General features: G+C 38.6%; 4 protein-coding genes across 4 annotated transcripts; 2 read left to right on the top strand and 2 right to left on the bottom strand.

Annotated features, from left to right (window-relative positions):
• Positions 1-97: 97 nt before the first annotated feature.
• tlk1a (tousled-like kinase 1a) lies at positions 98-11,041 on the bottom strand. The gene is given in 24 exon segments (XM_034128461.1): positions 98-1,129; positions 1,253-1,360; positions 1,442-1,553; positions 2,001-2,136; positions 2,320-2,489; positions 2,589-2,678; positions 2,897-2,988; positions 3,098-3,179; positions 3,403-3,500; positions 3,959-4,025; positions 4,257-4,445; positions 4,816-4,952; positions 5,041-5,151; positions 5,323-5,415; positions 5,533-5,619; positions 5,712-5,807; positions 5,993-6,036; positions 6,138-6,213; positions 6,591-6,629; positions 7,175-7,243; positions 7,352-7,473; positions 10,801-10,843; positions 10,845-10,877; positions 10,879-11,041. Coding segments are annotated over 24 exon segments (2,292 nt in total). The 5' UTR covers positions 10,921-11,041; the 3' UTR covers positions 98-973.
• A 189-nt stretch (positions 11,042-11,230) lies between these two features.
• Positions 11,231-16,019, bottom strand: mettl8 (methyltransferase like 8). Its single transcript, XM_034128911.1, has 10 exons — positions 15,932-16,019; positions 14,759-14,916; positions 14,455-14,546; positions 14,034-14,365; positions 13,832-13,881; positions 13,555-13,615; positions 13,222-13,361; positions 12,778-12,884; positions 12,556-12,621; positions 11,231-12,278 (listed from the first exon to the last, which is right to left on the bottom strand). The coding sequence occupies exons 2-10, from the start codon at positions 14,908-14,910 to the stop codon at positions 12,124-12,126; spliced, it is 1,155 nt and encodes a 384-aa protein (XP_033984802.1). The 5' UTR covers positions 14,911-14,916; positions 15,932-16,019; the 3' UTR covers positions 11,231-12,123.
• On the top strand, positions 15,594-21,779 carry dcaf17 (ddb1 and cul4 associated factor 17). The gene is made up of 14 exons (XM_034128910.1): positions 15,594-16,163; positions 16,472-16,575; positions 16,889-16,979; positions 17,072-17,208; positions 17,297-17,375; positions 17,728-17,817; positions 17,901-18,008; positions 18,221-18,323; positions 18,446-18,588; positions 19,068-19,177; positions 19,411-19,498; positions 19,653-19,733; positions 20,892-21,047; positions 21,128-21,779. The coding sequence occupies exons 1-14, from the start codon at positions 15,969-15,971 to the stop codon at positions 21,233-21,235; spliced, it is 1,593 nt and encodes a 530-aa protein (XP_033984801.1). The 5' UTR covers positions 15,594-15,968; the 3' UTR covers positions 21,236-21,779.
• A 100-nt stretch (positions 21,780-21,879) lies between these two features.
• LOC117481280 (cytochrome b reductase 1) lies at positions 21,880-24,993 on the top strand. The gene is made up of 4 exons (XM_034128912.1): positions 21,880-22,510; positions 23,544-23,752; positions 24,138-24,292; positions 24,393-24,993. The coding sequence occupies exons 1-4, from the start codon at positions 22,318-22,320 to the stop codon at positions 24,685-24,687; spliced, it is 852 nt and encodes a 283-aa protein (XP_033984803.1). The 5' UTR covers positions 21,880-22,317; the 3' UTR covers positions 24,688-24,993.
• Positions 24,994-25,240: the final 247 nt, after the last annotated feature.

Here is a 25,240-nt window from a genome sequence, read left to right as displayed (position 1 = left end):
GGAGACTAATGCTTGCAGATTGCAGCCTTACATGTAGTGTATTATCAGCTTTAGAATGAACAGACTGGTTATACAGTACCATTCACAGAGAGAGAAAAGTGTTTCCTGGCATTTATTATTCACTCTTTAGCAGAACTGTACAATTTGTACCCAAAGTGGAACATACAGCCCTTGAAAAAGTAAGAGCAACAAAGCAGCAAAATTAATGACTCCAGGAGACTAGTTTTGCATGGGGACATTTTACCTTTTTGTACACATTACTGCTGCAGTTCAACGTTTTAAAATTCCCTGTACAGCATATACAGTTTCCAATTTATCTGTTAATTAATTTTCCTGCATAGGATTTTATACATTGTCATTTTTCTACATTTGGTTACTTTGTGCATTAAACGTAAGTAAGCTGCCCCAACCTACACGTCACTAGATGCCCCTTGTATGCTACACATTACATTCTTATGGCTAAGTAACTCAAATTAAAGCCTAAGATTTGTGAAGAAGAAAACATTTAGCCAAATCAATAGTGAAATCTTTGTAGTTCTACATAACTATGACCGCCCTCTCCTCACAGTTAATTAACTTCTAGCAGCTGAATCACTTGCACCCTGGCAGGACCTTGTTATTTCATCTAAACCGCGGGCTGCCAAGTCTCCCTTCGGCCCTTTAAGGCTTCATCCATCTGCGACATCTGAACAGTGTCCAATCACATTTTCTTCAAGGTACGTCCTCCGTTTCAGTGCTTTAATCGGACCCTCAGAAGATCCTTTTACCCATGTCCTTTAAACATCCCCTCACTGTCCCTCTATCGATCAAGCCCTGGTAAACAAGAAGAAGCCTGGCACAGGTCAGAGGAGGCCTGGTGAGATTTATCCACCAGAGTCCTGCTCCACCTGCTGCCGGCCGGTTCCTCTCCCACAGGCCAGAGCCTCGTGGGAGCATCTTGGTCAGTCATCCTTTCTGTCAGAGTAAGAGGCAGTCAGTAAGAGATGATACTGGAGCCAGCAGCATTCATCTGCAGATTTCCAGAGGAGCTTGTCCTTCGCATGTGAGGGAGCAGGTACGGGTCGCTCCCCATCTGGTGAACGTCGACTCGGTCCTCCTTCCTGTACGCCAGGCACCGCCTTATGAAGGCCTGGGGGGGGGGGGGATACAACGGAAATGTATGTGTCAATCAGGTGTTTCATGATGTGCTTTCTTTGATAATAAAATACTTATTTAAAACATCCGTTTCCCTTTTGTATGCAAGTTCACCTACCTTAGCTTCATTGCTGGACACGGGCTTGACAGGGAACTGAATGTCTGTAGCTTTCAGTATGGTGTTCTCCTGCAGGATGTCCTGCTGGGACTGATTATGGCCGAAAGGCTGAAAAAGGAGGAGCAATGCTTAACTATCATGAAAGAAATAACAAACATTCAAGGGAAGAATCTGTGGGGCCCTCCTTACCTTCCTCCCATACAGACACTGGAAAAAGATAACGCCCACAGACCACACGTCCACCTTATTGGAGATCTTTGGAGGTTCTTTGCCAACCACAAAACACTCGGGAGGCAGGTACCTAGGCAGAATGAAAACAAGTTGTTCAACAGAAAGTCACTTTGCACATTTCATTTGTATGCCTCTTTGTACATATACTGTATTCCACTACATCGATTTAACAAATGTTACTCCTTACTTTTTATCAATAAGATTTCAAACAGGAAATGTAAGATCTGTTAAAAAATATGATTAACAAATGAGAAAGATCTACCCCACGGGACTGCTAACAAGTTAATAATAAACAACTCTTACTTATAACATCACTGATATTACAGAGAAAACGTGCCCATAACATTTCCGGCAGGAGCAATCAGCCCTTTTTTGTGTCTGATTGCAGTTTTGTATGCGACGAGGTGTTAATGAGCATTGCCTTTGTGCCAGTTATAAATAAATCCTTTTGTGAATCGGCGCCTGAATGTTCTGATAATGTATTTGATGTATGTAGATGCAGGACATTTCCTCTCACCAATAGGTCCCAGCACCCTGAGATGTCAGGTCCATCCCATCCGCACCATAGTTGTCATCATCCATGATTTTTGACAGACCAAAGTCAGTGATCTTGATTTCCCCGCAGGCTGTGCCGTCCACCAACAAGATATTGCCTTGATATCAAAGTAAAAGAAGTCGGTACCACAAAATAAATGGTTAACTATCAAATCGTATGACTGCTTTAAATCAGTGTGAAAATAAAGTGTCAGTTATCTAGTGGGTTGAAGCAGAGTTACTGATAAACATTTTGTATTTAATGTGAGGAGAGTCATCAGTCGTCCAGGCAGCGCGTTTACCTGGCTTGAGGTCATAATGGATGATGGGAGGTTTGATTTCATTCAGGTATCTTAGTGCATTCACAATCTGCATGACTATAGACCGTGCCTCCTTCTCAGACATTAGCTTATGCTGTTTCAAGTAGAAGTCCAAGTCGTTGCCTTCGCAGTACTCCATGACAGTGCAAAACCTAGTGAATAGAAAAAGACTTACTACGAAGTACTGCCCACATGTAAAAGGAAACGACTGAAAAGTGACGGAAATATGAGATCAAGAATGCTGCACTGACGTGTCTGTGTCCAGTGAGAAGTAGTCGTAGAGTTTCACGATGCGGGGGTGGTCCAGCTCCTTGTGTATTCTGTACTCTCGACATGCATGCCTGTGGAGCAGAAGGTGATAATGCTCCTTTGATATCCAAAGCACGAAAAGACAGAATAAAGAACCAGCACTGACTCTGTAATTGGAGCTTGTGGAGAGGAATAACACATTGAAAGTAAAAGATATAAGAACAACTTTGTAAAGTGCGTCACTACATTTGAAACGGTAATCATAGCATACTGAAGCTGAGGTTACACATTTCCACTTGAGCCAACATACTTGTGATAGTTCTCCTTTTTCTCTTCCCTCCAGTTCTTGTTGAGTTGGTGGATTTTCACAGCAGCATACCGTTGCTCAGTCAAGTCAAAAGCCTGCACAATAAATGCACAAAAAAAGGTGACTTATATGGCAACATCTGCTAAGAGCATTACATTCATATTTTACAACACCTATGAATGTCATCAACACTTTGGAAGTTACCTTGTAAACTTCACTAAAGCCCCCTCTTCCCAGAAGGTATAGGAGCAGATATCGTTCATTCAACGTTGGGTGATCTTTAAATCTTTGGGTGGAAAAAAACAACACACAAAATCATTGAAATGACAGATATAGTATGCGTCTATCTTTGATGTGACAATACACGACCAATGTGGAAGACGACAGGAAAGCTTCCTCCTGTGGGTAGTTAGGTAATATCCCCACTATGGCTGAGGACACTGGCCTTGTGTGTACATCATGTTCCAAAGTCATTGCAGTGACTGCGAGAGGAATTGATTCAGACTCACTGTGAGCTGTCTTCATTATTTATTCTCTTCAGCTCCCGAATGTGAAGGTTGCGCACTCTCTCCAGACGCTCCAGCTCCGCCTGGATCTCAGCTTCTTCCTATAAATGATTCAAGCACACAAATGCTAAGAAGTGACTTCAGAACTCGCTAATCAAAACCAACTTCTACTCAGCGGACAGCTCCTGTATGAAATATTAACAGTTGACTTGGTACAGAGTCTGTCAGTGGCTTTCTGTGATGCTTATTCATCAGGAAAACAAAGGATACATCAACAAACTACAGGATCGCTCTATCCTTAGTGGGATGCACATCAAAAGGAACCGTGGTTTATCTTGGGAAGCAGGAGAATCAGACTCCATATGTACAATTATTTTGTATCGACTCTAATAAGGTTTTTACTTCTTAACTGTGTAAAACAGCCCTTTATCCCCATTATGTTCTGGGTCCTACTGGGTACTTATGATGTATGGAATGAACAAATACATAAGGTCATGTGCATGTACTGCACAGGAAGACAAATTCCCCCCCGAAAAATCAGGTTCAGCATTGAACAAACCTTCTTGAGATGTCCAAGTCGCAGTTTGAAGATCTCTTCCTGTTCGTGGTACTCTGCTAGTGTCAGCCTTTCCAGGAAGAGAGAACATCACGATTACTTCATGTCATTATCAAAGGAAACATGGAGATGCTAAGGACATTGTGTTATTCATTTACTGTGCATCCAGTCCTGTTAAACCTTCTGTACAACAACAGCAGACTATGAATAAGAATTAAACAAAACTATAGATTCTTTGAGCAAACATTTCCTAGGATAACGGCTGCTGTAAAACTCCTGATGAACACAAGCCTGAACGTACAGCTGAGGTAGGCTGGGTTTTAGAAAGGGGTCGCTTTCTGCTCCGTTCACTGCCTTGGTTTTGCGTTGCTTTGGCTCAGAGTTTGTGGTTGGTGCTTGGGAGTTGCTGGAGGATGGAGGTTTCCTCTTGGCCAGCAGCTTCCTCTGCCTCTCAATGTCCTCTCGCTGTTGGTTTAAACCCTCTTGCTGTCTGCAGATGGAAAGAGAGAATAGTGATTTGTGTTAGATGAGATCAGTACCATCACTGAAGTGATATGAAACCATGATGAAGATGTAAATATGTAAGTTGTAAGGTTACTTTGAGGCTAAACCTGATTCACCATTTGTGGCAGCAGCTTAATATGTGTTTGGGTTAGTTGGTTCTATTTATAGAGAAACTACCAAACGCTTAACTATTAAAGTCTTCTCAGAGTAAATAAGGAGTTTGACTGTTTGTCAAAAAATATAATACAAGAAAAAAAAATGTGAATGAAATTACATAAAAACAAATGAAAATGTAAACCTACAAATAGAAACCAAATACATGACCAACAAGACATCATTCCCGTAAAGCCTCTTACTTCACAAGGTTTTGGAAAGCATAGCCATCAGTCCACTGTTCTGTGAACGACGCTCCATGTCTCACTGTAGTGAAATGGCCTAAACGGAGTCTGTCCTGCATGCTTTTCTCCCGACAGGACTGCTTCTCCTGGGTGCTCTGAAGAACAATTTAAAACATTTTGAATGTGGCTTTGCATAGATATATTGAGTTTATATGAAGAGTTAAGACAAATCATTGCATTTACCTTTTCTATGAGCAATTTCTTGCTCATGGTGATGCATTTATTCAAGCGTTCCTTGTACTTTTCAAGTAATTTTTGTTGTTCGTCTATCTGTCTCCTGAGATCACAGTTTGCCTGAAGAGCAGAACAAAGTGAAATCAGCAGCTGCACAAATTATAGCATTCTCCCAATCCATCAAATATTTAAAATCTTAAAAACACTGTTTATGATGTTGATATTTTCTTTTTGTTTTCGCATTAAAATGTACAGCCCAGTCTAGTAAACAGAGGAAGACCTTTGCCTTACCCGTAGCAAATCGTCTATTCTCCCCTCCTTCTTCTCAAGGTCTAGATTCTTAGTGCTTTCAAGGGCAGCCAACTTCAACACTGTGAGGTCAGTCTGGAGAGACAAAATAACAAAAGTGGATTAAAGTGTTTCCCACATATGTCAGACACATTCAATAGCATAAGGAAAGAGCTGATGGTGTCCAGAACTATCCACAATCACCGTCCTCACCTGAACACATTTGACTGCTTGTTGCTTTGGATGCGCCATATGGTCCCCAAACGACAGACTAGTAGGAGATGAGCTATTTTGTCTAACCTGCAACAGAAGAGAGAGCAGTTTTATCACAAGGCAACTCCAGCAAAAGAGCAGCAAAGGAGAATTCAAGTTAAAGTTGCAGAGGAACTCACAGCGATACCCTGAGCGGACTGGGAATGTGAGTTTTGGGGCGAGCGAATCACTGGTGGGAGACCTCTCACAGGACTGGACCCGTTTCCTCCCTGAAACTAAAGGTTAGGAGAGTAAAGGTGACATCACTGCCAAACACTTGATCATTTTAGACCCACTGAAGGTTCCTTTTGTGTCCCAATGCAATTATTTTTGAGAAAGGAAATTGACTTTGCCCCAGTGCGTTGAAAGACTGATAAAGCCCACATTACTCGCTCAACACTTCCTTTCAATGAAAACTCACATCAAAATAATCACTTATTTTGGGTCCTCGCACAATTGATTTTCCTGTGAAGGGAAAAGAGGGAAATCAACGTTATATTTTATATTTGACAGAAATGCTGTAAGCAGGAGCAAATATGTTCCCAGTTCAACACAAAGACACTCACCTTGGCTGCTCTCTGATTGGATCTCAGGTTTCCTTTTTCTGCCTCTGGGTGTGTCTGTCTGTTTCTTCTCCGGGGTCTGAAAGACACATTGTAATGTTTGTTTTAAAAACAATTATACAAAATGTGATTAGGACCTTTATACTCGCTGCTGTAACTGTAATACAACAGTGTGTCTACCTGTGTGAACGGTCCAAACAAACCCAAATGTTTATTCCTAATAAAGCTTACAATCAAAAAGGCAGCATAAGAACTATTTTTAACATTGAAATATGACTCTCTGTGATATAAAATTGCTGCTGATTATAATCATGATGGAATTGAATAACACATTTTATTTTGACTTATGAAACTGCAATGCCACCTTAGTTGTGTCCTGTTTTTAATGGTAATCACAATGGTATAAACCACAAAATAGGAATAATGTTTAATTTCAAGATTTCTTAATATACCTACCGAATATGCAGGAGAACTGCCTCTTTTCACATCTGACCCCTACAAGGGGAAAGAGACAAGATTTGAAGACAAACAAAAGACAAAATGTGCGCAGATAAACAGAACAGGCAGAAGCAAGAACTATTGCTGCAGATCTCGTGCGACCCTTGGAGCTCATTCAAAACATTGTATGGCATATTTAGCTGATTTTCTCTGGGTTTTGGAACAACAAAATAAGACATGTTAAGACATCACATGGGACTTTGAAGAAACTGGATTGACTATTTTCTGACATTTATAGACTCAGAAAATGTAACATTAATCTAAAATTCAGGCCGAGTAGTACATAATAGAAACAATCGTTAGTTACAGTCCTAAAGCACTCTTTGAATATTTTAAAGTGTGCTACAGTTATTTGTATTTTAGAATGCATACAACAATCCTTTACATACTGGTCTACCTTTTAGCTCTGATCTTATGGGAAATTGTAAGTAGGCCATTTTGTTCATTAATTCTGCCTCTGCTCTCACCCATAAGAAGGACTTACATAATGAAATAACTTGTTTAAAATAATGATTTTATAATATGTCATTAGTTCAATGTACCTCTGACTCCTTGTCGCTTGAGGATCCCATGCTTCCAAAACTGTGATTTGAGTCATTATTGGTCAAACCCTGAGGGAAAAAAAATAAAAATAAACATTGGAGGATGAGACAAAAGCTTTGCCAATTACAACAGTATTCAGATCAATTATTATGTGCGAAATTTGAATATTGACTCACTTTGGTTCCCCCACTTGTGCTACCTGTGCTGCCCCCTGTGCTCCCGCTGACCCCGCCCATAAAGCGGGCCTCCAGCAGCTCCTGTCTCCGGGGATCCAGGCTGTTCAGCTCATCCATGGTGCCTGGGAGGATTAGCAACAATTCACATTGTCTCAGTTATTCAAGCATCAGATTAATTGAAGCTTTTAATGCAACCACTCAAGAGCAGATGACAAAGTTGTTAAGAAGGGGACTTATTTTGTTACAACCACAAACAGGTGATAAGATTTTAGTCTAGACCAGCATATAGGTCAAGATGTTGAAACATTCCCTAGTCATATCCAAGACAGATTTCCATTTGTAGCACCGGGGAGATAAGCAAGCTCTTAATTACGTTAACTCCCGCTACAATAACAATAAAAAGGTCATCCAAATAATGTATGATACGTCAAACTGCAGAGTAGATATCCAGTATCAGGTGCCTCTGTAGCACAAACACTTTTATGATGAGAATCCACGAGCTGTGTTTTTGACTGCTCGGCCCTGATGAATACTGCACTCCTGTGGGATTGTTACGTGAGCTTCCTGGGCTTCAGCGTTGCTGCTGCTGACTCAGAGGGGTCTGCCCACTAAACCTGTGCTTTAATGAGACAACCATTTTGAATCTATAAAAAGGAATCTAATTAAATGGAGGGGAACAGTACACATTGAGAAAGTCTGCTTGATATTAACAAAATAACAAAGCAGCAGGGAACGGGCATATTGGTGGTCAAACAAAGATGAATCAAAAGAGCAATGTGCACCAGAAATAGACAAACATGCTAACACTCGACATCCATTTAAAGCCACGCACCAAATCAACTTTGGCAGCAGCAATGGAGCTAGTGTTCACCTCTGAAAACGTGTAACATACCAGAAGGTGGATGAGAAATGCAAAAGGAAAAATACACAATACTGACTGAGAAGACCTAATTATAACACCAATAAGATGAGCTCAGTTTGTCATTCATTTAAAAAATGCTTCATGGAACCAACACAACAAATATTTGAGATGAAGGGAAGTGATAACTCCTATATCAAAATATGGTTGTCTGAATAGCTCATGTTACAACATGTGAATTAAAGAAACACAGACCAAACAAACGTACTCCCTAGGTGGTTGTGGAAAGTGATTAGTCAACTTCCTTGTCAAATAAAAAAATGCAAACAAATAAAACCACAAATGTACAAGTTTCAGACCTCTGAACATTTGTCCATAATCTTAGAACAGCACGAAAGCTGAACTTAATTAAGGGCAATAGCTTCAGTGTTCAAAATACATTGCATGATACAAATCAAGTCTTAGGAAGAACAGCTAAACAAAAAGCCATTCCTTATATCTTCCAAAACAAAAACCCTGTCTGCTATTGAGCAAGACCTACACTTCAATGGGAAACATGAAGCTCCTTAAGAAATGTTTTGTAACAGGAATAATTCAGCCCACTCACTAAATCAGGGATAGTCAACTTGCTTTGCCTGGGGGACAATTTAACGTTTTGACAGGGGTCCCCAGTCTGGGGTCCAACTGTTTCTCCATAAACAAGCTCTATTGGTCTATTTTGGCACATTATTTATATATTTTTTTGTTGTGATTTATGAAATGTTCAGCAGGCCCAGTTACACACAATTTACGGCAAACCGCAGACTTTAAATTGATTATCACAGCACTAAATAACACAACATTGCAATTGCAACTACTTTTCAGATCAGAAGATGATAAAGCAGGTGTCCCAAAATGGCTCATGCTATTACATCAAAATCACTTCCAGTCAAACAATCATTGTTTTGATACATTTAAGATTAAATGATACCTCTAACTACAGAAGCAGTGATCCTATTTTCACAAGTTAGCCATGCATACTGTTGACAACACCTAATGACCAAGTTGTGTGGGTGTAAGTTAAGTTAGGGGGATACATATGTTAATAGGATACATCTTAGTAACAATTAGGCAAGAGGAACACTGTATGGTTGGTATATTTCCCATGATGGGTCTGTGGATTCTCATCAATCTTGCAGTCTATTTTGCTGAAGACTTTATAACTAGAGGAAAGAGCAAGACTATTTTGCTATGAGTTACAACAAAGCTTATTTTGTAGCCCTATAATCACAAAGACATACACAGACAAGTTTCCTCACTTAGCAGTCAACTATCCAATTCAAATAGATAGCACATATTTCATTTCCCTCTTGGACTCCCCTTTGTTCAATGTGAATGCCCCAGTGCATAACTATTATCTATATTCAAGCCCCTGCAGGAACACGTGGTTGAACCCTTACAACCCTTGCTCTGAATGTCATTTTAACTCCGTGCTGCTCAGCAGTGACCACCTGTTTATGGCACACACACACACACACGAAAAGTCTAAAAAATCTCTGGCAAAAACTGGGATGAATTGGTTCCCTCACTGGCAATTTAAGGAACAACACAGATGAGCAATAGTCTCCCAATTTCCCATATTTAAAAGTGCTCTTGATAGCCATCCTTTGATACATGTAAACCAAAGCATTATAAAACAAGGACACATTGAAGCTCCCTTAATGTCCAAAGCTAAGTAAAAGTCCTGCATCATTGCAACATGCGGTAAATAAACACAGAGTGCAAGAAGTAACAACATTATTAGGTCACCAAAAGGACCAAATAAGCATAATGTCTTAATTTCGTGTGTTAGCATGCTGCACAGCCTGTTTCCCATGGATGCACCCCTCATTATTGTTGGGGCATCTAGCGTTAGAGCTCTTTCCTCCAAGTTACTTTTATTACAAAAAAGGTCAAACAAAGCTACCCATCATCAGTAGAATCTATATAAAAAGGGTTTCCGTAAAAGACCATAATTACACATAATGTTAGATGCATGCTGTCATGTTTAAATTCAATTTAAGAACCGTTGAGATTAACAGCAGTTGCACATGCATAGATATTGAGACCACTATTGATAGGCAAGCATCACAATCTAGGCTACACACAAAGGATTGCTAACAGTGCAATGCATACCTAACTTATCCGGTGATAAAACGTTAACCCTCTCCATGAAATACTTGATTTCTCTTCCAGAATTACCTGAATGATTGTACATCTATATGCAACTTGTCTAGCGTTTGTTTTCAGCATGCTTAAAGGATGCACCGACTACAGCGGATAACCTTTCTGCTCTCCTAGAGGTTTATCGCCATTATGCACGCATTTTTCTTTAGGTTACTGCACTGGCCTGGGCACAGAAAGACGGTCCTGTGTCTTCGGTGCTACTAGCTAGCCAAAAACAGGCTCAATTGACTTTGGAGCTGACGCTTTGGGGTAACGTTAGCTAGCAAGCTGCTTTCGCCACCAATATTTGCTCGGTCGTTTAAACACAATTCCCTTTCTTTCTGCACAAAATGACCCAAACGAGCAAGTAGTAAAGACATGAACGTCTCAATACGCTTAACAATACCTTCCCGGGCCTTCACCCCTGCCGTGGTATGTTGCTGAAAACACAGTCCGTGTTGGGGACGTGGAGAGCTGGGACCAAAGATGGCGTCCCCTCCAAACTTCCACTACTTTGGACACTCATCAAGCTACTTTTCCTGTGTTGCTACTGGCAGTTAATCTTCCACACACGCTGCGAAATTAACCGACTGACATACCACGGGTCTTTTTACAGGGGCAGGGTGACTGCCAGTGAGTAAAAGTGTATTAAATAATGTTTTTAGGGCACAAACCTCTTCACACCTCAGCAGTGTGTCCTGGCTCCGGGGCCACCTCTCCGTCTTCAAGTGGTTGCCTATGAAACGTCATGCATCGTGTGCAAAATTCTTATCGCGAGGGTGATACATTTTTCCTTAACGTCAATGTCAACATGAAGAATAAAGTCCAAACACAGATTACTTTTTCATTTTATTCACTGTACACAGTAACTATTGTCAGCCACATTTAGTGTACGGGTTGTGGACTGATGAAAAAACCCTGGAAATGATGATGTTTAACATGTTAAATAAATATCTGTCATTTTTCTTTAAATATCTTAAATAGCTCTTGGACCATACCATCATTTCGTGGTTGCCCATTTCAGCCAGGAAAACAAGTGGAAAATATAAGTTATGTTATGTCAGAAGTTTGATGCATCTCATCATTTTTACTTTACTTTATGCTGAGTAGGTTTTCATATTGAAGGAATCTGGTGTAATAGTAAATAGGCAAGACACATACATATAGAAATAGAACATGGATGATACAATTGTTATTTAAAAGATATGTATAAACAATGTAACTATTTGAAATGTAAAGAGTTGGGCCAGACACATATTTTCAAGGTGATGCAGAATTTTTTTAAAGTAATATAATAAGTAAAAAGTTTGATTTATAACAGGATTTTGACATGTCATGAGTATTTGTATCATGCACAACTATCACATTAAGCACAATTTAGGGATGAAAATAAGAAAACATTGATTGTATCAGATTCATATAGGTCAGTCAGTTTCCCATTTTAAAGTGTCAACTGTATTTCCCCTTGTGGACCTAACCCTAAGTTCACTCAATAAATTCATTATAGGCTTATGCATAATCTTTCAATGGACATTAATACAATGATCTACGGCACATAATACCAGATAACACCACATCTTTCTTCTTTGTTTTGTATGTTTATTGCAAACTGTTTCGTTATAGTACATATACTCATTTGGTTAAAACTGTTTCCTAAGGGTGGAATGAATGAGATGCAAAGTATAAAAAAAGGTCTTTAGCTCCAAACATTGCTGTGCTGGGTTGGGTGTCAAGATGGTGGAGGTGGATATAATTTCCTGTACTTGCTCTGCATCCAAACCCGGTGCATTGCTACTTTCTTTCCTCTGTTCACTTGAAGTCGTCTGTCCTCCAGGTTCTGAATTTCTTCCAATCCAGCATTGGAAAATAGTTCATGAACTTCTTCTGTAAAGCATACAGTAAATAATAAAAGTCAGTAACCAGAGCTGTTAGATAACATAACTGTTATTTTGTACTAAAACATTTCCGACTTGATCGGACAATAAAGTATTATCGTATCGTATAAAAATCAAAATGCTTAATTAATTTTTGCCCTAAAAATATTAAGCCTTAAATACTCTGTTAACTCCAAGTACCCAAACAAGTAGACCTTAATGTTTCTTTAATTTAATGGCCCTATCAATAAATATATTTTGCACTTACAAGAAAATACCAAAAATACCTTTAGTAAAAAAGTAGACACAGGTTCCATCTCCACGTGTGTAGAAATTCTCTGATAAGCACCGTCCTGTAAAGGATTAAAAGATTAAACGATTTAAGATCAAATTTAATACATTGGCAAAAAACACTTCACACACAGAGGGGAATATAGAATATACAACATACAAGTGTAATGTTAGTTAAATTGGTTTATTCAGGAGTGCATTACTAGTTGTAGACTCACCCTTCTTAAACCTGAGTTGTGAGAAGTCGTATCTCCCATAATCACGGAAGAGAAATATCCCTCCATGTTTCAGGTATGTAGATAGATGGTTCACAATTCCATGCAATCTGTCAATGGAATTTCAATGAATAACAAATTATCTTGTACAACAGGATTTCAGCTAACGAACAAAACACAAGATATATATAAATTAACAAACAGCACTGAAGTATTGAGCTGACATGTCTTACTGTACATGGACAATGCATTTGGTAAAACAACAAAAACAAAACAATTAAATATGTATGCCACCATGCCTTACATTTAAAGCAAACCACTATAGAGTAAAGGTTGTACTCAGTGATATTATACAGTTACATATAGATTTTATAATGACATTTAGAACAAAAGATCTGGCAGGTGAGAAATTATGTCAGACTCTGCTGTCTTTTAACCTTCACCTACCTCTCTGGATGAATCGAGGAGAGGACAAAGACAGCGAGAATAACATCCAGGCTCTGAGGAGGGAAGGGGAAGGAGGTGGACTCCTCACAAATGTCATGGACAAAAGCATGACACACAGAGTCATCATAGTTTGGATGGTCCTATATGAAAAAAAAAAGCAGGCTAGAACCCAAACGGTTTGATAGTCACACAAACTGCATTTCTAAATGATAGCTGAGATACAGACTGGAGCAAGAGTTTAGTGTTTGTATTGCAGGTATTGCTTTGAAGAAGTGTATTAACCTAAAAGCAGTTCTGTGCATTTTCATACCAAGCCATTTTAGAAAAGCTTACCTTGACCAGCTGAATGGCAGATTTGGAGAAGTCACAACAGTATAAAAATATGTCTGTCCCTCTGTGAAACATAAAATCACATTAATTACAAATATAGTACAGATGCACCCTTACTTTCATGAATCTGACATAAGGATTATGCAGTAAAGAATTATTATTAGCTATTTTAGTGGCCATTATTCTGGGTATTTGAAATGTTTTGTTTTGTAAACATGTTGCACTGATAATGTAACCAAATTGATGTAGATTATATGCAAATATCTCAAACTTTACTCACTTTATGGAATTAACGATGGGAAACACACTGTTGCCCACCCCACATCCAACCTGTAAAAAAAAAGTATATTTAGTAAGTGCTGTATTAGTATTGCAACTAACAGCATGCTACTGTTTTCATATCACAATTGTGTAATGGTCCAAATGCAACAATTCATATTTAAACAATCATATTCAAATCAATAAATGTGAGTTTTGAAAACCTCCAAGATCCTGTGTGATGCGTGCTGGCCAGGGAATGTGTTAGACTGTATGGCAGCTGTTTTTTTTTCTAGTGCTGCTTCTTGACAGGAGTCTGTTTGATGATTGGGGACGTCTGTATTTCTGTCATGGTTTTTGGGCCCGTTGTGTTGCCGGTGTCTGGTCTCTGTGTCTGTGCTGGCTCCAGCAGGTTGTGGGTATAACTCTGGATGATCCCCTGAAGGAAGCAGTTCTGGGAACTCTGAAAACAGCCACTTGCGATCTTTAAAGAACTTATCCTGGTGCATCGTGTAAAACTTGTCCCAGTATTGGCAAGCCTCGGTATCAAATGTTCCTGTGTGGAAAAGATTTTAGGATATTTTCAAAAAAAGGGTAACCCCAATCAAAACTTGGATAAATATTTTTGCGGGAATACATTCTTGCCTTGTTCCTCTAAAGGAATTTGTGTACAGGAATTTTCTTTTGCCTTCTGCCGTGCGTTTTCTTTATCCTCTTCTGTCCATTGCACATGATCCCTAAAACATAAAGCATTATAAATCAATTGTTAATACATCTGCTCAACTATAGTAAATCACAAACTGTATCAAAATGTATCACTTAAATGTTACCCTAAATTTCAGCTCAGTGTGGTTAAAAGTGGTTCCACCTATTCTGTAATCCTGCTTTCTCCATAATAACAACAACAAATTGGTGACTAATTAAAGTCTTATCACATTTGATCACTTACCACATGTTGTGCTTAAAGATGTCATCAGGACTTGTCAGAATCCGTGAACCCAGTGGGGATGAAGGTCTTCCTCCTGAGCTCTTTTGTCTTGAAAACAATCTGCTGGAAATTTTAGCCAATTTGGCAACAGAGAGGCTCCGAAGTGTATGCATTTTCTTCTGTAAAAAAAGCAGTAAGATTAATGTATTTTAAAATTCTTTGACAATATCTTTGCATATTTCAGCTGATCAAATAAGTTATTAAGGATAATTTCCTCAACCAATGGGAGCACTTATTAAAAAATAACAAACATTCAAATTCAACATATCTGGAAATACTTCGTTTTACAGGGAGGGGATTTGTTGGTATTTATTTACACTCCAGCACTGTAAATAGCAGTCTGAACCTTTATTAAATATGAATAATTCTTGTTGACAAATGAATGAAGGCACAAAAGTTTTTGTTTCGATACTTTAGTCAATGTAAACACAAATTAATGGAGAGCTGTAATGAACCCATACAGCAAAAATAATACTATGATATAAAACATAGGCCTACACTATATTTATTTTTCCAGTAAGAGGTCACTTATCTTCAAGAGGCATGTCGTGTGCCACAATTCCTCACGTAGAAAACGCTTTTAGAAGAATACGAAAAACGGGTTTTATTTAACAGGTTACAAGTTTAATTTCTACAATATAGCACAGTTTTTGGTTCCTTTTCTTTAATTTAATAATTCAAAAATGTGTCTTCCTGTCTTGAAGTTACACACTCTCTGGTACAGTAGGTGGCGGCATGCACCTTCAGACGTTGGTTTGCAGCCCGCCATGAAACAAAAAGGAGAAGAAGAAGAAGAACTACAAACATGGAGCGGGACAGAGCAGTTAGCATTGACTGTTAACAGTTAACTAACGTGTATCAACGGTTTACTGTTGATATCCATTATTTTCACGCCTGAACGACACAAATAATGAACGCTATGTGTTATATAACGAACTGACCCTAAGAACGGCTTTAGAACGAAGTAAACGAGAAGTCGTGGTGCACTGCTGTAACGGTGCTAACTTAGTTTGCGTTAGCTGGTAACTTTCCGCGTTAAACCCTAAACCCGTGGAAGAGGTTCAGTGTTGTCGGGGAGATGGAGCTCAGTGACGGGCACTAACGTTATCACTAGGGAAACCATATCGCCCTTACCTGACTCTGCCTGTGCTCTTGGAGGTTAGCTGCTCGGATGGTTTTCTTCTGTCATGCTACAACAAACAGTCCTGTAGTAGAACATAACCAGTGCCCCCTGCTGATGGCGCCGTACCGGAGAAAAGGAGCCGTAAACGCCGCTGAGCTGCTGAGCCGGAGGAGCAGAGGTATCCGGGAAGCTGGCACTCTGAGCAGGCACAACATGAGGGTCCTGAGAGGTATCATCCTCCAGGTAACTCAAGACTGTTTTGCACATTTCTGCATGTTTTCACAGTAATGTGTCATATTCTATTTTATTTGTTTTTTATTTTCCTTGTAAACTTTCTTTTCTATCTAAGTTTTAAAACATTTTTTAATAGTATTTCTATAGTTGCTATTACTTTACATCTCAATTTCTCTTAATGTGTTTATGTTTGCACTATTGTACACAAAACCAATTTCATTAAACATACTTGGCAATAAACCTAATCCTGATAGATATTCACAGTTTTTATGAATGCTTTATAAATGTACTATCTCCTTATTATTGTTACATTGTAGGACAGCAGGGAGTTCATTAAAGCGTGGAGCAAGACCTCAAAATCCACAATAAAGTATCAGGATGGTAAAATCTACTTACAAAATTTCCAGAACTGCTACAGCTGGTGAGTAACAATAAGATTTGCTAAATGTAGTATTTGGGGAAACATACTGTAAAATACAGAATATTACCTTTTCAGTTTTACATCTTTAAAATGTGCATTAAACTGTAACATAATGCATCTCTTTAATAATGCATCCCAGTTTGTTAATGTCATCTATACCAAAATGCTGTGTGGTTAGAGTAACATGTAACATACATGTATTGTGTCATGATGTTTAAGTAGATGGCATCAAGGTATATGTAAAGGACACAGACAATATAATAACATATGTTTACTCTAACTAACAATGAGTGATTAAATCTTCTGATTCCAGTGTTTATTCAGAGCCTCAACTTCTTTACAAACTGCCCAAGAGATCTAAATTGGAGAAATTTGAAGATGCCCTGTTGTGTCAGAGCTCGCTTGTAAGTGAAATTAAACAAAAAAAGCTGCATTTTCCATGACAATATTTTAAAAACTCATATTCAGATTGTTGTTTTCTTTGTTTTGTTGACAGGAAAGTACGTTAGCCTCCCCCTCTGATCATAAACCCAGCCTCTTGGCTCTGACGGCCGATAACTGGCTGTGTCGCCTTTCAGCTGAAACGGGAGAAGAGCTGCAGAGAGTTTACCTCTCTTCGAAACACAAGTTCAGGTATCCTCAAGGCTTTGAGTTTTCTGTTCTTAGGTTGTAAATGAATATATGTATTCACAGTTAACTATACTCGGTTGTGTTCTGGCAGGTATCTTGGCTGGGATGTCACTCAAGAGATATTTTATGTTAAATCTGTTCAAAACAAAGAATCATCTTTAGCACGACAGGTAAGTTATTTTCTGAAGTTCTGTGCCTTACTGAAGAGTGATTGGACACTTTATTAAAAGTAATTAAGGTTCTTGCTGTGAATGGATTTTTGGCATGTTATTGGCATGGCTTATTGATTGGATTTTTGGCATGTTATTGGCATGGCTTATTGAGTCAATCCAAGAACATAGATATAAAATCAGTCAGTGAAAGGTATTACTAGTCAAGAGCTGAAACAAAAACAAAATCATGGAGCATGCCCATTACAATTTATCAGAGCTCAGAATACGTCATTAAGTTTGAAATGCTAGTTTAAAAAATTGTTCCCAATTTTTTCCAAGTTTCATCTATTTTTTATTTATTTATTTGCAGGCAGGTATCACTCAGAATACAGTGATGCATATGGCCATCTTTCATGTCTTCCCCCTACAAATTGTGGGCATGTTGGAGATCAACAAAAAGGTATCCAGATTTGTTAGTATTTTTTTCTTATTTTCAATTGTGCTGCAGAAGTTATATGTTATATGTAAATCTTATTTTTTCAGATATTTGGCAATGGGGTCACCGATGTTGATCTGTCTCTAGGTGTCCTTGTGGTGTCTTACAGCAACAAGTCAGTGAAGCTGTACAGTTTTGAGCACATTGTACAAAAGGTATGTCTTTTTTGATCGTCAAAGAGTTTTGTGCACACTGTTAAGCGAGTTGTATATTTGATTAAATCAGATTTTTAAACATTGCATGAGAGCACAGTTGTTGAACATTTGAATATGTGTGAATGTTTGCATATTCAGTGTTTTACTATCGTTCTGGCCCATCTTGCTTTATACAGCTCTGTCTATCTGTTGAATACTTTCTTTGTTTTCAGTACTTGACAGAGAAGTTAATGCTTGGAAAGCAGAGTTCACTTCTTGGAGGCAAAACTGTGGGAGATACTCCGTTTGGTATCCCAGTAAATATTCAGATCACAGGTGAGACTGTTTTCGAATCCAGATTGGTATCTTTGTGTTAAATATTTATTTTCTTACTTACTGCAAACAAGATTTTTTAGATTATAAAGTAAATTTGGTAATTTGTGTGTCTTATTGCGCAGATTGTCCTCCAGTGCTCTTTGAAGTGTCATGCGCTCATAACAGTTTCCAGATTGGAGGCTACCCGTGGCACTACATCTACACACCACCGCATAAAAGTCACGAAGGCACTCACCACATCTGTTCTCTCAAGGAAAGCACTTTAGTAAGTTTAAGAAATCCTCTTTAATCATACACAATAACATGACAAATATGATTTGGTCATCTAAATACAAAGTGTGGCATATGCCTGGCAATGATAGAAAAATATCCTCAATCTTGTTGTCTGATGGAACACCAAATTGGCCTGAGCTTTTGAAAGTGTCAGGGTAAGAAGGGCCACACATGTTGGTGACAGTCTTTGTATTCAGCTGCTGGACAGAGCAGATCCAAATCTGTAATCACTATTCAAAACCCCGCAATGGTCCACTTGATGCAGATCTTTTCTGCATGTTTCACAAAAAATAAAAACGTCTCTATTTTTTGTGCTTGTACAGTTCTATTAAAAAAAATGTACAAAAGAGCAACCTCGCTATAGTTATGTGCTTATAGTGCTGTTTGCTATACATTTGATTTCTATGCAATTCATATTGTATGTCCTAGTCAATCATTTATTGTAATTATTTTTAAATGTTATGACATTAGGCAATAAATGGTATACAAAACATGGACTGCTGCTCTCTAGTGAGTGATGCCATCTTCTTCCACCCTGATGACTCGGGGAGAATCTTTCATGTTGGACCCGCCACAATAAAGTGAGTACTCGAGTCAGCTTTTACAGTACATGACACAATGAATGAAACCTGCAAGGAAAAACTGGTAAAATGTCTGTGGTTTGGAGGCAAATGTATCCAAACAAACACATCCTGAGACGTCCAACTTTTATGAAGTGGTCCTTTGCTGCATAAACAAATAGTATGATACTTTCTTTACTTTTATTATGTTATTATACTGGACTTGTTATACAATATGTTTTTTTTTTCTCAAGTGTCCTTAAAATCAAAGGTGAACTGAACAGTGGTTTACCATCAAAGGTAATTAAGGATTTCTCCATGGCAACTCTTCGAAACAACAATGTAAGTGTCATTATCTACCTACTAAGCCTAATATATGCTGTGCTTCATACAGACATAGTTTAACTTAATGTATCATGAATGTATATGTATCACATGTGTGCACAATGACAATATTTGTGCGATTTAATTGGTATATTTATGATTCCTACTTTAGCCCTCACAAGTGACTGTCACGTCATCGGGCCGCACAGTGAAGAAAAGATTTCATCAGCTGGATGATGACCCAGATTTAGAGGTAAAAATGTATGCTTTAGCTATTGATACAGTATCTTTATTTTTACAGTAAATGTTAGTGTGCTAACAGGTTTGAAAGGAACTTTCTCCTTGTTTTATTTTTTCTGACAACATCATTATTAGCTGCACCTGTAACCTTTCCCTACACAATGTTACATTATTAATTGATGTAGCAAGTATAAGGGTCAGTAAAGGCAAGATGTTCTGCTGTGAATCTGATCTTAAAGGAGAGGTGTCATGCTTTTCCGGTTATTACCCGTCCCTTTGTGTGTTATGAAGGTTTTTATGCATGTAAACGGTGTGCAGAGTCAAAACCCTCAAAGTACACCCAATAGCGAGTAAAACTCTAACACAGAAAATACCTCCCCAAAACGCCTCGTTGGAGATACGTCATTGTCCATTTGATTCTTCCGGGTACGGCATGATGTCAACCCGTACCCGGAACGAAATGGACCAATCCGTGGAGCCGTTACGTTACGTCCGCGGAGCCGTTACGTTAAGCCCCCGCTGATTGGTCCAAATTGACCAATCCACGGACTTCCTCACACACACATCTGTGTGCAGGGAGCAGGCAGCTCAGCTGATTTCTCCTCCCTGGCTGCAGGCTGATAACAGACAGTTGGGATCGCGGCGAAATTCTCTCTGCAGACCCATTCTCACAGCGTTTATCAACCTTTTTCTTACTCAATATCAAGCCACACTTATTGTTTTTACTTCGGCTGTGACTTTGTGTGTGCTCAGGATGAGTTTGGCTGTGTTTCGCTATGTATCCTAAACAAGGAAACAACACCTCCACGGAGCTCAGTGCGATTCACAACGTCCCGACCAATCAGAGCACACTGTGCTCACAGGGAGGGTGGGGGCTGGAGCTATTGGAGCTACAACGAGCCGTTAAAGGCAGAGAGTGAAATTCAGTGAATACAAGTAGTTTACAGAGATGCTGTATGAGAAACCAATGTGAGTTTGGAAAAATGCACAGTATAAATCTATTTTAGTAGACCTCAACAATGGAATTATGATCAGTGGAAATGGCCATGACACCTCTCCTTTAAAAGAGAATGCCATTAAAAAGGAGGATACGGCGGAGCTTATGTTTTATCTTTGGCATCCTTATATTTACTCTGCATGGCTTCAGAATAATGTTACTTTAACTTTACAGACATTCCATATGGTGGAATATGAGGATGAGCTTGACCTTTTGGCAGTGGTGGTAATTAATGGTGAGGAGGGAGAAGGCAGAGCCCACATCCGACTGCACGACAACCAGAGTGGGCAGTTACTGCGGACAGTTGATCTGGAGGAACCATGGGACGAAGTGAGTGACCCAACGTGATTCTACCAATTTTAAAGTGTCTGTGTACATGTGTTCATGTGTGCTCTTATCTTTTCTTTCAGACGTACCGACATGAGTTGTTTTTTGATAAGGACACAATTGTTCATATTGAACAAAAGAACACCAACTTCTGCTGCCATGTTTACAAACTCAAGGCTGCCAGAAAATAAGTGCCATTTACTTTGTAAGGTTACATAAATATTTGATTTCAAAACTTGTTTTTGTACAGGTTTTCTGTTAAACATATCTGGATCACTGTGTCAATGTTTCTTATGTGTGGGTTACATTAACTTGGTCCGTCTCACATCAACATTATTTACACTCTTTATCTTAAAAAAAAGGGTTTTGGTAATAAGTAAATGATGGTCCTTTGCTACTTGTCATCCTCTCTCTCCCTGTCCTCAAGTAAAAGTAATAAAGTATTGACATCAACATTGAAATAACTAATGTTGCCCATATTAGAATTATCTATATTTGAGGATTACAATAAGTGAATAATAATGTATTAGTGGATTATGTTTTGTATTTATGCATTCATAGTACTTGAGTAAATGTAGCCCACTCAGTCACAGTCCACTGGTTGTAGCCTAATAGATAAAACATAAACAAATTGTAATTAGATTTTCATTTGTAACGTAACATTTTTGTAATTTTGCAATGTTTTTCATTCTTATTTGAATCACTTTATTTTTCATATTAAATGTATTTTCTCAAGTTAGTTTTTATGATTGTATTGATGTGTGGTACCAACCAAGAGTCCTTACATCAGCATAGCTTTCCAATTTACTGAACTTCAGTTTTTTTTCCCCGTTTAAAAAAACCTCCATTCTAACAACAAAATGGTTATCTCGATTGGGAAATTACGGCTATGACTTTCATTATCACTATCATTTCTGGACAGCAGCCCATAATCCAAAGAAGTCAGAGGAAGTGAAATAAAATATTATAGAAACTCAAAGATATTGTTAAAGACACGTGTTACTCAAACGCAGCAGTGTGTGAGTCAAAAACATTACTCAAAAAACATCCTACGCTGAGATGAATCATCAATGTTTTGGTCAGAGAATGATGCAGCGATTTTCTTCAACTAGTCCCAGACACTGCTGGAACTCTTCTGAAACCACCAAATTTATAAAACGTGTTTCCTCCATTCACGTCCTCAGCTCGGGGTCATGTGACCGAGGTCCCTCCTCACCAGAAGCCACTTGAAGTTGATGTATTTGTGAAGCAGCTGCTCGGTGCTGCAGTTCTGATGGCGATGGAGAACTTCAAACATTTCCTGGTGGTTCTGTCTGTCGCCGCGGCCGCTGGGTTGGTCTCCATAATATTCGTGCTAAGATGGGTTCTTCACTTTAGAGAGGGTTTAGCCTGGGATGGAGGTCCGGCCGAATTCAACTGGCATCCTGTCCTAATGGTGATCGGGTTTATTTTCTTGCAAGGAACAGGTGAGAAATGAGTCTTTTTAAGAAGTGTTTTGGTCAATCGGAATGTGGGGGTCATACTTGTCAACCCTCCCGATTTTCGCGGGAGACTCCCGATTTCATTGCCCTCTCCCGGTTTCCTCCCGGGGTCATATTTCTCCCGATTTCTGACAAAATCAGATTTACTCAGGACTGTTTCCACTCGGACTTTAAGGTCCGGGGACTCAAGGTTGGCAAGTATGGTGGGGGTTGTCTTGAAGATGTGTAAACAGGATTTTAAGTTGCACAAGACTCGCTTATCCAACGACCTGAGGGGGAGGTTACCACTGACTGTTTATATATTTAAAAAAACATGACTGAAATTGCGTTAGATTAATTAATTTCAACTTCATTTGTAGGTTTATACTGTAGCATCCACAAATGGAGTATGTGATGTTAAGGAAGTCAATTATGAATTTATTCTTATATCTTAAGCAATATGACCCTCATGGAAGCATGAACTTTGCACCTCACAAAAACATGACCTTAAAAGTCATTAATATAATGACAATAGTGCTTTCTATGGAAAAGTACAAGGGCTATTCATAAGGAAGGAACAATGAGAGGAGTTAGACTTTTTTTAAACATTTATTTGGAGAATAAAGTATAATTATTGAGAATAACTTGTTTGTGGATAGAAAAGTTGAAGAAGAGAAGTTAGATTTTTATTCTATACATTTTGACATAATCTTCAAAATTTGATTTAATTCCCAAAATGGTATCTCTTCTTTATTCTTAACATTCCAAAAAATGTTCCCCAACATTTCAACTTTATTTCTTTCTATTAAGATCTTTACCCCTTAGGTGTTTCTCCTAAGTCTGGCCCTAATGCTTTCCCTAGTTTCTTAAAGTGTTCACTATCAACAACCCTTTCCAAACAAACTTTAATACGTGACTGTACATGAAAACTTTACTTAAACATTGTAATGGAAGATATGCCAATTTTTAAAGTGAAACAAGTGTGTCCAATGTTGTGTCATTGTTGAATCAAGAATGACAGAGTAACTTCCTCTTGCAGCCATCATAGTCTACAGAATCCCCTGGACCTGGCATCGCAGTAAACTGATGATGAAGTTTATCCATGCTGGCTTGAACTTACTAGCCTTCATCCTAGCTGTCATATCAATGGTGGCAGTTTTTGACTTCCACAATGCTGCCAAAATCCCCAACATGTACAGCCTGCACAGCTGGGTGGGCCTCGCAGCTGTGATACTGTACGGTCTGCAGGTAAATATGGCTGCAACTAATGTTTATTGATTCATCAGGATTATTAGTTTGGTCCATAAAATGTCAGAAAATATTGAAAAATGTCTACAAACAAAATTCTCCTGGTTTCATTTAGCAGTATTTATATTGCTGCTATAAATAATACACAGTTTGGCCTTTTGCATATCCTAAATGAGCTTTATTGTTGAAACCACTGTTATATTTTGTAACTCTTTCTTTTATAGAGCTAAGGGCTGGTTCAAAACAACACATAAACTAGGGCAGTTTTACTAACACGCTGGGAAAAAAACACTTGACCTTCTCTAAAATGCCAAGTCATTGTGAACAAAAGTCCTTTTTAGTGTGTTATCTGATAAGAGGATGTTTTTTCTCCTTCAATGAGCAGCTTGTTCTTGGAGTTGGCATGTACTTGATGCCATTTACACCTGCATCCTGGAGAGCAGCGTTTATGCCCCTGCATATCTACGGAGGTCTTTTCCTTTTCACCAGTGTAATAGCTGTGGCACTCATGGGCATCACAGAGAAACTCATTTTTAGTCTGTAAGTATTTTGAAAAGGAATACAAGCTTTTAAACCAGTTGCACAGTACTAATGCTGCTTAAAGTGAGAATAACTTTATTTGTTGTACTTTATTACTAAGGAGCGACCCAAAGTACAAGGACTCTCCCCCAGAGGCAATCTTTGTGAACGTCCTGGGACTCCTCCTTGTGGTTTTTGGAGCACTAATCCTCTGGATTGCCACTCGAAAGTCTTGGAAACGCCCCAGTGAACAGATCTTGCATACTCTGCATACCGACGGGGGAGTTGAGGACAGCAGCAAAGTTGGTCCAGCCTTGTCTCAGCTATCTGATGTACCTAATGAGGAGACCTGTGGGGATGTCAGGAAGAGGAGTTGCAAATTAGATGATCAGCCTAACTTATTAGTAAATAACTGACTCAAGACTGGGCACTTTATCCAGTGTTGAATGTAGCCTATGTGTTCACACTTAAGTGAAAATTAAGATATCATATTTTTTATCTTACACTTAAGCAAGTATTTCATTTTTTTTGGTATTTGTTGTTTAATTATATTTGTTATAAGCATATGTAAATAATGGTGAGCTTTTTACGATTGAGATAATCTGGGAATACACTGTCCAACAACGCACAATGTTCCTAATTCTGTTGTATTATGATATTTAGATTTTTGAAATATGTTCACAAACTTTCTACATTTTATAATAAATATTTCTATAAGTTACCACACTGTCCATTACTGTTCGGGGTTTGTGTTGCTGTTCTGTAAAAGCTTTTCAACATGAATTACTCATTTTAAATTTAAATTAAGCAGAGCTGATGAAAACAACAAACATATAAATATTGTTTTCCGGGTGTTGCATCAAATATGTTTCTAAAGTGTTTAAGACCCTGCTGCTTAATTCATTAGGGGGCATGTTATGCTCACAAACATGATTCCTCTTTGCTTTGACCTCGGATGCCAGCAGCACA

The sequence above is a fragment of the Trematomus bernacchii genome, unplaced genomic scaffold, assembly GCF_902827165.1.
Source record: "Trematomus bernacchii unplaced genomic scaffold, fTreBer1.1, whole genome shotgun sequence".
In the NCBI taxonomy this organism is placed as follows: Eukaryota; Metazoa; Chordata; class Actinopteri; order Perciformes; family Nototheniidae; genus Trematomus; species Trematomus bernacchii.
The sequence above is the reverse complement of the archived record's forward strand: the minus strand, read 5'-3'. Positions and strand labels throughout refer to the sequence as shown.

Bases quoted from the DNA above. Each gene is read 5' to 3' on its own strand.
- mettl8 (XM_034128911.1), bottom strand. From the start codon at position 14,910: ATGCATACACTTCGGAGCCTCTCTGTTGCCAAATTGGCTAAAATTTCC. The intron at 13,882-14,033 runs GTTTTCAAAACT...TTTTTTTTACAG, and splicing joins CATCACACAGGATCTTGGAG to GTTGGATGTGGGGTGGGCAA. The intron at 12,279-12,555 runs GTATTTTTGGTA...TATGCTTTACAG, and splicing joins TGTCTACTTTTTTACTAAAG to AAGAAGTTCATGAACTATTT.
- LOC117481280 (XM_034128912.1), top strand. From the start codon at position 22,318: ATGGCGATGGAGAACTTCAAACATTTCCTGGTGGTTCTGTCTGTCGCC. The intron at 22,511-23,543 runs GTGAGAAATGAG...TTCCTCTTGCAG, and splicing joins TATTTTCTTGCAAGGAACAG to CCATCATAGTCTACAGAATC. The intron at 24,293-24,392 runs GTAAGTATTTTG...TTTATTACTAAG, and splicing joins GAGAAACTCATTTTTAGTCT to GAGCGACCCAAAGTACAAGG.
- dcaf17 (XM_034128910.1), top strand. From the start codon at position 15,969: ATGGTTTTCTTCTGTCATGCTACAACAAACAGTCCTGTAGTAGAACAT. The intron at 16,164-16,471 runs GTAACTCAAGAC...GTTACATTGTAG, and splicing joins TGAGAGGTATCATCCTCCAG to GACAGCAGGGAGTTCATTAA. The intron at 16,576-16,888 runs GTGAGTAACAAT...TTCTGATTCCAG, and splicing joins TTCCAGAACTGCTACAGCTG to TGTTTATTCAGAGCCTCAAC.